The sequence below is a fragment of the Sinocyclocheilus rhinocerous genome, unplaced genomic scaffold (assembly GCF_001515625.1).
Source record: "Sinocyclocheilus rhinocerous isolate Xijiao unplaced genomic scaffold, SAMN03320098_v1.1 scaffold2440, whole genome shotgun sequence".
NCBI classification, from domain to species: Eukaryota; Metazoa; Chordata; class Actinopteri; order Cypriniformes; family Cyprinidae; genus Sinocyclocheilus; species Sinocyclocheilus rhinocerous.
The window spans coordinates 8,033-19,949 of record NW_015659942.1 but is presented as its reverse complement, the minus strand read 5'-3'; the positions used below and the strand labels follow the sequence as shown (position 1 = coordinate 19,949).

Sequence of the window (11,917 nt, the reverse complement as noted above, 5' to 3'; positions counted from 1 at the left end):
ACCTGCACTCAAAGGTAGACACACATCCGCCATTAAAGCAAGTAACAGTGAGTAAAACAATGGTAATGTTTGTGAATAGAGTATTAGCAATGTAAGCGAGATTAGCGGCAACCACGCTGGCGATACTAACGGGCTATAAGCTAATAGTGGAAAGGGGAAATCAAAATAAAACTAGTGATATCAAGGCGCTCTGATTGTTTTTGTTGTAGAATACGATAGGGGATATATTCACACATTATAGAAACGGAAATGATGGTGTATAAAATTGATTTTAAGATAAAAAATAGACTATAAAGAATTAACTTGACGGAGCTCAAACTCAAAACACGTGGCAACAAAAAACAGGAAGTCAGGCTATCCTTTGTTGTTGGACCAGACCCAGTGACCTTGGTCGCCAGTAGCAAACCATGGAGCACGCTCTGCTGGACAAACTAAGTAATTACTCCATTTAGAAGCATTTCATCTGCGTAATGGCGGCGCTCATCGTTTACTCAGGACCTGGGCATATTCGCCGATACGATATATCTGCGACATGCTCATATCGGGCGATAAAATCGGCAAAACGATATATCGGTAGAGCTCTACTTAGTATATCACAACATGCTCACGTTACAAGCAAACATGAATATTAATGCAATTAACGTTTAGCATTTTGTTTGGGTTTATCCAAATAAAGTCATGTGGGTGCACTGATTTTTACAGTATTCTCTCCACAGAAAGAAACAGATCAGAAAATAAGCTCCAAAATCACTGGCAGACTGAGCACCTACACTCAGATTGGACTGGCTGCTGGACAGGAGTACACGGTCAGCATCACCGGAGAGAAAGACGGCATGATGGGAACGGAGAGCACAGCAGAATTCACCACATGTGAGTCTATGCCAGGAGGATCGTAAGGATCAGTGGCCGTGTGTTTTGTAGATTTCTAGTACGTTTTTAACAAGTGATTAATTCCTGGATTTATTTTTGAACAGTGATCTCTGGCCCAAAAGACTTGCAAGTTGTGAAGACAACCACTACATCAGTCATTGTCCAATGGGAGAAAGCACAGGGGGAGATTGACAGGTACGTCCTCTCCGTTGCACCCAATCAGACAGATGGATCGAGCAGACTTCCAGAAATGAACCTGCTGCCAGAGAGAGATTCAGCCCAGATCAACAGCATGGAGCCGGGCCGCTTGTATGACATCTCATTAGTGGCAGAGAAAGATAGCATCCGGAGCCTGCCAGCAACCGCACAAGCAACTTCTGGTGAGTTCTCATGAAGATGAATTGCAACTGAACAGAAATTCTTATTAACAGCTCTTAAAGCTCACAAAATTATGTGGATCATGGCTTTAAGTTTGTTACAGTTAAAAGCAAAATGTCTTTAACATGAGCAGGTATAGTCAGCTGTGGAGTGTCAAAACATCTGCTGTCGTACACATAGCAAACAGTCACGTTAGTCATACAATGGATTTGTGCGCATCAGTTATCGTACAGTCTGTTTTTGGAGGTCATCTGATAATTGGTGATGTAATTGCGCTGTGAAGCTCACGAGAGAACAGACGGTCCTCTGTTCTTCTCTGTGTGCAAGCTTCCTGTGTTTACATCACTCTTCACAACGTGCTGACCAGGGCTGTTTCCTCTGGAGACAAGAGGTTATATTTCTAAAAATCTTCATCTGTATTCATCTGAAGAAAGATCTGAACATACGTTGTCTAATGTATGACTGCTTTAAGGTAGTATTTTTGAATCGAGGCACCTTTGCGTGCTAAGCATAAGTGCGTACAGCATACAGCAAAACTGACACATCTGGATGCATCAGGTAATGAGAGTACAAGGAAAAGTCATCATAGTAAGTCAATTAATGTATTTATAGCCACCAGATGATGCAAATTTAGATGAGGCTCATGCTGATTGTGTATAGCCCAGTCAATCTGTCATATTTACAATCCAGTGCCCTCACTGTTGAAATGTTCAGGCTATTGTGATTGAGTTTTATAAGTGGCGAGGCAGAGTTTTGTTTAAAAAGGGAAGAGTCTCATTTAAACGTACATGCTTGGATCTTTTTCTTTTCTGATTTTTTTTTTTTTTTGTGAAGAATAAAATATTGTGTCACCTCTCCTCACACACACACACACACACAGTATGCTCACTCTAACCAGCAATGCCACATTTTCAATTTCTTCAGGAATATTTTACCTTTCTTCTTTCTTGCAGAAAATTTAAACCTCTCCAGTTTTCTATAGGACTAAGAGGGGACCAAAACTTCCTGATGTCATAAGGATAGTGGCCACCTCAATGCCGGAACTGTTTGGATAACTGACTTAACCTGTTGCATTAACACCAGCTTTTTATTAACAGGATTTCCCTCTCCAGCTGAACTGTTAGGGAGAAGTTCATTTTGAATCCATATTTTGACTTCATTCGTGCCTTTAGGGAATGCCTCAGTGCCTGTGACCAGGATGACCACAGAGACGCCGGCCATGCAGGTAGACGACAACAAAGAAAAGACACCAAGGTTCACAAACACAACACTCTTCCTGCAAAAGCAAGGACTGAGCAAAGGGGGCCAATTGACAAAAGGCAAGGTTGAAAATCCAGAAAGAACAGGGAATATGAGCAGACTCAAAACAGGCATACTTGTTAGACCTGGACAAAAAAGACCACATGGGATGCTTCCCAAACCCGGTACACAAACCATAAGAAGACCTTATAGTCCAGAGATAAAACATTTCAATTCTTCCCAGATGGGATCAAAAGGGGGAATTGTTGTGCCTTCTTCAAATAAGTCAAGAACATGGTATCCTCTGAGACCAAGAAACCCTAATGTAGACTCAGCTTCTCCTGTCTCTGGTGGTAAACCATTGGCACTGACAATGAAAGAGACAAGATCTCAGGAGGGAAACGCTGAAACCAACTTTAGAAGAGAATCTGTCAAGACACCCGGACATGCCAGTCCAAGCTCCACCTTCCAAAAACACATAGCCACCCCACTGCCCTTCACAAACGTCACTGAATCGACCGAAGAGCCAACAATTACAACAGAAAAAAACCTAACAGCCTATATTAATGGGACAAAATGTGTTCGAAAGGTTTTGGTTGGGTACAGAAAGATACATGGAAATATGTCAGATGGCAATGCACTGACCAAAAACCTGACCGTTATAGTTGGCCATTTAAATGGAAATGATCTCTTACACAAACTTCTGACAGACGGATCTACAGTCAATGCAATGGGGGTTACAGGGCCTGAAGCTGAGACATCTGAAGCCAGAAGGAGTGTGAAAGAGCAAGTAGGAGAGGAGGAAACTGATGAAGAGACAGTGGAAAAGAATGCAAATGTAATGAATGCCACTCCCTTTTCAACGAGACAGCCTGAGACAACACTTTACCAGCCCCTCACCACCACATCTGCTCCTTCATCCCTACACAATCATCACCTCCCTACACCACAATCTTTGGCACAACCTGAGAGAGTGAATCAACATACAACAAGAAATCGGTCAACAGCAGAAAGACCGCCTCGAAAAAACAGTATGCGGGCATTTTCATTATCCATCCCCAGACAGCCAACTAGACCAAAAGCCCCAAGTTTAGGTTCTCCACCAATAGTAGGTAGACCGCTTTTTAAGTCAAATTCCTCTTCCTCATCTTTAGAGACACAAAAACACAAGCATACATCTTGGCCTAGTCCCATCGCCTCTGGTTTTGCAAAAGAACCGCATGTTGAGAAGGAAGTGCTAAATTCAATTCCATCCGCAAGGCAATTCCAAGATTCAACTCCTGAACTTGCTCACAAGTCCAAAACTGAGACTCCAACTCCATCGCCAGTCAAATTCCCCCTGAAAAAAGACACTGCTATAAAAAACAGAGGCGTCAAAGAATCAGATCTGATGCCATATCGGCGCACACCGTTTAGGGGTTCCTATCCTCGTCGTCCTTTTCAGAACCGTACAAGGCCAATTCTAGAGTCACCTCAGCCCCCCTACCAGGGACTACCAGTAAGACGGCCTTTTCCTTCAAAAGCCATTATAAGAAACAACAAGACTATTAACCAAGGAGGTCCTATCCAACCAGTAAACTCCGCTTTAACCCCTGCAAAAGAAAATGGCACTAGTATTAAGATTAGACCGAATGTAATTCTCAACAGGACCAATGGATCATCCAACAGACATTCCCAAATAAAACACGGCGGTAATACTCAAGTGGGCCCAAACATCAGTCAGTATGGAAAAGGAAACTCTGACAGTTCTTCTTCCACAGACCATCCCACGGATATTGATAATAGCGCTCAGGAATATGTGTTGAGCGAAACAGATGGCTCCATTGAGCATGTGGGGGTCAACAATGTGACATCAACAGGGTTTGTACTAATATGGGGTGCACCGAAAGGAAAGTTCAAACACTTCATAATCACTCAAACTGAGCTTGGACCAGAAAACAAAGACAAGGATGAGATGAACGAGAAGAGTGAGGAAAAAGAAAAAGACGATGATGATGAGAAGGGCCTTAAGACAACAGCAGCAAAGAAAAGTAGTTTGAGCAAGGGAAAAAGTGGAGTCTATGAACTCGTACCTAATGTACAGAGTCCAAAGATGAACAAGAGTGGAGAAAACATTACAAGCTTTACTACAGTTCTCCCTGGAGCGGCCCACTCACACCAAATGGCGAATCTCTCGCCACAGACCAGGTACTCTGTGTCCATCTTTGGGAAGGGACCAATGTTTCGCTCCAAAACTCACAACCTCATCGTACATACAGGTACCCAAAACCAAAAGTCAGTATTGCTAAACCTTAATCTGTTTATACTGCTCTGTAAATGGTCGAAGTAGTTATTCTAAGGAAATATTTCTGAATATCTTCAGTTTTACTGCTAAGCTTGTCAGCACTGTTGCTTTCCATGCTGTTCAGTGTAGAGTGAACCCTTGACTAGCAAGGGCTTTTTAATCAAAGTCAACTTCTTTGAAGCTTTGATTAAAATCCATGCAATGTGCAGTGTGTAAATGTCAATAAATGTTTGAGTATAACACCTTTGTTCTCAGTGCTAACCTTGTGCATTTGGTCTTTTGTGGACAATGTGTGGCCTACATACTGAGCACTAAATTAGGAAACTAGCATGCTAGAAAATAAAGACACAGTAGATGGACATGAAAATGTTTTAAATTATTCCCCATCTATGTAAAAAGTAGTTGTTTTAACGATTCGTTTTATCAATACATTGATTTAAAATCCTGTCAAATGCTTTGCAATTCATTAAGTCAGTGGTTAGCAAACTTTTTGGTAATGCCCCCGTTTGAACCTTTAAAAAAATCTGGCAATTGATTTGCAGCTGTTGCTCTGTCATGTTTCGCATAGACAACTTTTAGGTTGTCTACGCTGGACGTGACAATGGTTGCATCCGGTGTAGTCTGTGCTTTTGTTGCTGTTGAACGGAAGCAGTGAGTTCATGATGCTGTCCGCTGAAGCACTACTTTTCGATAGTGAGGGTCGATGTCAGGCTTGCTGAGATGGTGTGAAGTCAAGACAGTGTGAAGTCAAAATGTTTCAGAGGAATTAGTGTCCGGTGGTGTCTTATAAAAGGCAGAAGGCCAACCACCATTCACGCACTAGATTGCTGCTGCGGCTATTTTCTGCTGATCTCCCACACTTTGAGAACCACTGCATTAAAGGGGTCATGAACTGCCTCTGTTTTTTATTTTGTACTGTTCTCTGAGGTCCACTTATAATGTTATCAACATAATGTTTTCTGTCTTGTTTTTGACCCCCTCTTCAGAATGCTCTGTTTGAATAGGCGTGGTGGATTGTAGACTCGGAAGTAAGTCTACAATTCACTGCTATGATTGGGTAATAGCTGTGCATGTTTAACAGCCTACATCCTTCACAGATGTTAGGTTAAAAACGCATAAATATTCATATTAAACCATCTGTTTAACAGATAAAGCAATAGTGATCACGTAATAAAAACAGTTACTCACACTTGTGTTGCGACATTACTGTCAGATCCAATATAGTCGCACAGCATCGTCTTTTAGTTTCAATCTTTCTGAAAATCCCGCATCGAATTGTGCCTTGTTTGTAAACAAATCCGCGGTAAAATGAAGTGAACAAAGGACCGAGTTCTTACTGACGCGGTCTGGATCTTCATTAAAAATAAAGTTCATTCACACTTTCCTTTCACTCAGAATGAAGGCAACACAAACACTGTTTTTCCACATCTTGGCACTGCACAGCGTGTTGTTGTTTCAGAGCAACTTTATCGTTTGGTTTCTGCATAGACCTGCGCATTCGCCTCTCTCGTACATGCGCGAATGGGTGGGCGGGGCTAAACAGGCAGTGATGTAGAATTGGTGGGCAGGGCTAAACAGGCAGTGATGTAGAAGCAGGCGTTGATCTTCTTCTGCAGAGGCGGTGCTTATCCACACTATTACATCATAGAGTAGAACATTCCACAAGCTGTTGCTTTGGCAGACTGCCTTCAATATAAGCTGTTTTTAGACTAACTAAATCACCCTGAATTTACAAAAATCATTTTTTGATAAATTACTATATAAATTGCTAGTGGAATTGATTTGAATGCAAAAACTCACACCCCTACCAATCATAAACTATGCATCTGTGGAAGAACAGTATGCCATGTTCCGTTCTTTTGCAAAAACTGTGCCTACAGTATGTCTGTCCACACAGTCCTATCATGCCAATATGTCTTGAATATCAGCAGAAAAACAGTTTGTTTAATAGTTTCACCTTAACATTGTCTCCATTCACGGTAATAATAACTAACTGTTCACAACTAATATTAACATTGGATTATACAAATGCATTTTTACTATGACGGCCACTACTCAATACATGTGTAGTGTATTTAGCTGAATTAATTTAACATAACTTTTTCTTTTTATTATCATTTTGAGAATTATCTTTTTTGGATATGAGAGTTACCACTGATTAATGCAACAATTTATTTTGTTCATTTATTTTTGGTTAATAGCATAATCTGTGGCATGCTATTGATTATTACAGAAAAATTTCAGCTTGTCCTTCTGTGTGTAAAAATGAAGAAAAATCAAATGAAATTCATTACATTCATTTGTATTAGTTATGTAAAATCAATATAAACAGCCTGATGCCATGATGATTCTGAGCTAATGGTATTTTATTCTAAACTGTTTTATTCTGGTCATCTGTTGGGCACTGGAATCACACTCAGAATCAACTCACCTTTTCTTTGTAACATAAATACAAGCTTCTGCTTTTAAACCATGGGAAATGCGTCCACTGCATTACTGTAAATGTTTTTGTTCTTCTTTACAAACGGAGGGATCAGTCAAAATGATTTTCTGTGGTAATCGACAACATGCTACAGATGCTGAGTTTTACGTGTCCCATTCTGGGAATATTAACCTTGAATATTCCTTCTGATGACTACTCAGGAGATGCTAATGCAGAACAAAGCAGAGTTCTGGTACAAACAGTAAGAGATATTCATGAGACAGTCCTGCTCACGCTGTTCTGATCTTCTCTCATCCAGGGTAAGATAACAGTCAGCCACCTTCATGTCTCCTCTCATCACTCACCCTCAGTCCAGGGTAAGACCATGGTCGCCCCCTTGATTTCAAAGCAACAGCAGTGGTTGAATCTCACGTAAAATAACCTGTTCCATGTTGGCCAACGAGACACAAAATGTGTTGTTTTTAATGAAATGACTTAACGGCCGTTCACCACGTTTCCTCCTCAGTGTCTTCACTTCCTCACTCATCTCTTCTTTGCATTTTTCTTCTCCTCTCCAGGTTCAAAAGAGCAGCATCAGCATCAGCATCATAATATCATGCTTGTGTTTTCTTGCTCCTGTGCAGGATTTCATGTCAGTCATTAACAGTGACGTTTCTGTGGGGCTCTGTATAGGCGATGGCCTATATACTGTATATATGTTTTGACTGCACATATATACACTTGTGTTTTCACTCAAATAACCAATAGCCAGCCTTATTTCTGAGACACGTATGTAAGGTTTGTCACAGAGACGAGAGAACTGTGAATGCAAGTAAAAGTTCTGCTTAACAATGTTTTATTCTGGTTTTGTATTTGTCCTTACGTCTTTTTACATCAAATTTCTTCTGATTCTGACTTCTTGTTTATCTGTCGGCTTGTTTTTTCTTCTGCCTTTCTCTTTTCTGTCTCTTTCTGATCTTGACCTGTGTTTCATGTTCTGTACCCAGGCCCTGAGCCTCCATCTAATCTCGTCTTCAACGATGTGACCGACAGCTCTTTCATGGTGTCCTGGACCAAACCCAAGAGCAAGGTGTCTGGATTCAAGATCACGTACACTCACGTGCAAAAAGGTAACGTAAACCTCAGAAAACAAAAAAACACTATAAATCCTTCATGAAACTAGCAGCTCAAAGTAATAGGAAATTGTCCTTTCTGCAAAGAGGGGTATAAAGTTACTTCTTATTGTTGCTTGCCTAATTAGACTAACACTCTGATGGTTAGTTTGTGTTCATTACATTAATGAGATAGAATGAATGCCGGTTACTTTAAAGTCCACATTACATAAAATGTGACACTATTTACTTTGTTTGCGCACATTGCTAGTCTTGAGGTGAACAATTAATCCATGCAAGTTAATCCACAAAAAGTAAACAAACACAAAATGAAAGTAAAGCGGCAGCCCCTCGCGGACGACTGCCGCACACAAAATACAAAATAAAGTCCAGGCCTGGTCCTCTCTCGTCCAACACTGTCGTCACTCCTCCTTTTATGCTTCCGGAGCTCCTCCGTGGGACTCGAGACCGGTGAGTGGCGCAGGTGTCGTGCATTAGCATTTACTCCACCGGCCTCGCTCCGTTCCCACGGCTCTCGGCCCCACCCACTCGTCACATACCCCCATCGCCCATCGCCCCTCGCAGGCCGGGGGGTACTCACAAGACTGCGCTCTACTCCCCCCCTCCCCCGTACATGTAACAACATTCGTAGTTCGGGAAGAAGGAGGCGGGAACCAGCGAACATTTAAAGAAAACTTTAATAAAGTAAACAAACACAAAATGAAAGTAAAGCGGCAGCCCCTCGCGACGACTGCCGCACAAAAAACACAAAATAAAGTCCAGGCCTGGTCCTCTCTCGTCCAACACTGTCGTCACTCCTCCTTTTATGCTTCCGGAGCTCCTCCGTGGGACTCGAGACCGGTGAGTGGCGCAGGTGTGCATTAGCATTTACTCCACCGGCCTCGCTTCGTTCCCACGGCTCTCGGCCCCGCCCCACTCGTCACAGTAATCTTTAATCAAAATCTGAAAATTTGCTCTGGAATGGCGTTCCTTCTCTGTTGACGTCAGTTTAAAGGCTTGGCCAGCAGATCCTTAACCCTCCGTTAGTTTGCTGCAAGTGAGAGACGGAGATGAGGAGCAACAAGATAAAACCCCACCCTCTATTTAGTATTTCATTTTAGTTGGAAAGACGTCACAATAAGGAAGTAAAGTAGATAGCAACGTCCTCTTCATGCAGACTTCAAGGGTTTGAAATGGGAAGTGACGCCGGACACTTAAATGTTTTCACAGTTCAGGGATGTGAAAGAAGTTGACGAGAATGAGTCTTCTCAAGTATGAGTCGTCTTTACAGACAGAACCATTGTCAGATGATTTTCATATGCAGTTGCTTTCCCTGTTGAAAAAAACTGCATATGCTGGTTAGGTATGTTTTGAAGCATGGCTGCTGGCTTGAGCTGGTTTAAGCTGGTCCTTAGCTGGTCATGAGCTGGTCCTTTGCTGGTCATGAGCTGGTTTAAGCTGGTCCTTAACTGGGCATAGGCTGGTCCTAAGCAACTAGCTCCTGCTCAGTACCAGCTTAGGACCAGCACATGACCAGCTTAAACCAGCTCATGACAAGCTAAGGACCAGCTTAAACCAGCTCAAACCAGCAGCCATGCTTCAAAACATACCTAACCAGCATATGCAGTTTTTTTCAAGAAATGTTGATGTTCTGGGAGTGTTTTCAGCAGCAGAGAGTTCTGCTAAAAGGTAGGATAACATTCTCTAAAAACATTCAAAAAATTATTTATTGATAACATTGTTAGAACATTATCCTGTTGTTGGTTGATGGTTTATTGAAAATAATAGTTTGGTTTAAAGTCACCATTATTGTGATCAGTATTGTGGTCAGAAGTTGGGCAGTTTGACAGTTTTTATCTGGCTGCTGTAACTATGTTGGTTATGGCAAAAACAGTGAGAGAAAATGTGATCAGATGATGCTGGTTACTTGCTGATGTTGAAGATATTAACATCATGTAGTGATCTGACCAACTGATCTAATCTAGAGTTTAATACATGCTATTAGTTTTATATTAGTGACTGTAGTAATGCATTTCAACAGAATAAAATCCAGCAGTTTTAATCAGATAATCTATATTTTTAGCTGTAATTTTTAAAACACATTGTTCACAACTTACTTTGAACTACTGAGTGCTTATACACACACAAACATCAAGAATCAGTGTATGAATCGCAACAATGGTGACATGCTGCAATGCATTCTGGGAGCCAATGATAAGTTTTGTATGATGTACACAGAATACATTGCAACATGAAGCATGTCACCATTGTTGAGATTCATACACTGATTCTTGATGTTTGTGTGACAATGTTTTTTTTTTTTTAATCCTTGAAATTATCTGATTAAAATTCTGCTGGATCTCAGTCTGCAAAACCATTGAGTTGTTATAATAAATAATGCACAACTAATACCATAGATTAGACTGGATGAAATCAGATAATCAGACTGTTACGTGATGATGTCTTAACCATCAGCAAGCAACCAGCATCATTCAATCACACATTCTCTTGCTGTTTTTGCCATAACAAACATAGCTAGAGAAAAACATTGAAAAGTCAAGAGTCAAATTGCCCAAGTAAAGCAAACACTGATCACTATAATGGTGACGTCAAACCAAACTATTACTTTTAAACAGACATCAACATCTAAACCTCTGTTAATCTCAATAAGACCTTTTGTAAATGTATGACAGAAATGAAGTCAATCTGGTTCAAAAGTGAAGCTAGTAATGCTGTTTATGGAGTTATTTAATGAAGTTGGAGCTTCATCAAACAAAGGTTGGGTTTTTACTTTCAACCAAAATTTGACATTGAGCAACATTTGAGTCCACGTACAATGTCCAATGGGAAGCTTCCCGCTTAAATCTTTATTAGAATGTTAGGGGATAATGTTCTAATAATGTTATCAATAAATATTTTAGAATGTTTTTAGAGAATGGTATCCTACCTTTTAGGAGAATATTCTGGGAACTAAAATCAAACTTGCAGCGGAAAACATTACCAGAACATATCTAATGATCTCGGAACATTCTTAGAACAATAACATTCCTAGCTGGGAGGGTTCTCCACTGAGCCCCTTTTTGCCCCATCGTGATTAGCCTACAGTCCCATGAGAGCAATGCAAAATGTCCTTTGAAATGTACCTTTTAGCAATGGGTCTTGATGCTGTTCCAATGGAGCAGAAAATGGCCATACTCCTGCTATTGGAAGATGATTATCTGACTTTGGACAAAGCTGTAATTCCGGTCTCTCAAATCAAGTCTGCTACCCAGTGCTCTGCTAAAGTATACACTGCACATGAATCAAGCATAAGCAGTGGATGCACACAGGTTCACGGGGCAGAGGCAGATGCATCTTCAAGTGCAGACATACACTATGTACACCCTCAAGTTCAGCGGCGATGTGGAAATTGTGGCTCCACTAGACACTCATCTCGTGCCCTTGACTGTCCAGCACAGGGACAAACATGTCGACGCTGTCAAAAGCTGGACCACTTTGCAAAATGGTGTCGTATGCTCCAGTTCAAGCTCCTATACAATGAAATCCACATAAAAATCAACAGCCTGAACTTGCAATGCATCATCAATAGGTATCAGCAGAGTACATTTTAGA

The 11,917-nt window shown here is 41.1% G+C and overlaps 1 protein-coding gene across 1 annotated transcript in view; it reads left to right on the top strand.

Moving 5' to 3' along the window:
- The window catches only part of tnxbb (tenascin XBb), a gene marked incomplete at its 3' end in the record, with an annotated part of 48,824 nt that overhangs the window by 28,966 nt on the left and 7,941 nt on the right, over nt 1-11,917 (top strand). The window contains exons 5-8 of the mRNA XM_016533631.1: nt 717-870; nt 975-1,250; nt 2,421-4,745; nt 8,201-8,323. Coding sequence (XP_016389117.1) covers nt 717-870; nt 975-1,250; nt 2,421-4,745; nt 8,201-8,323 — 2,878 coding nt within the window. The remainder of the gene's footprint in view (nt 1-716; nt 871-974; nt 1,251-2,420; nt 4,746-8,200; nt 8,324-11,917) is intronic.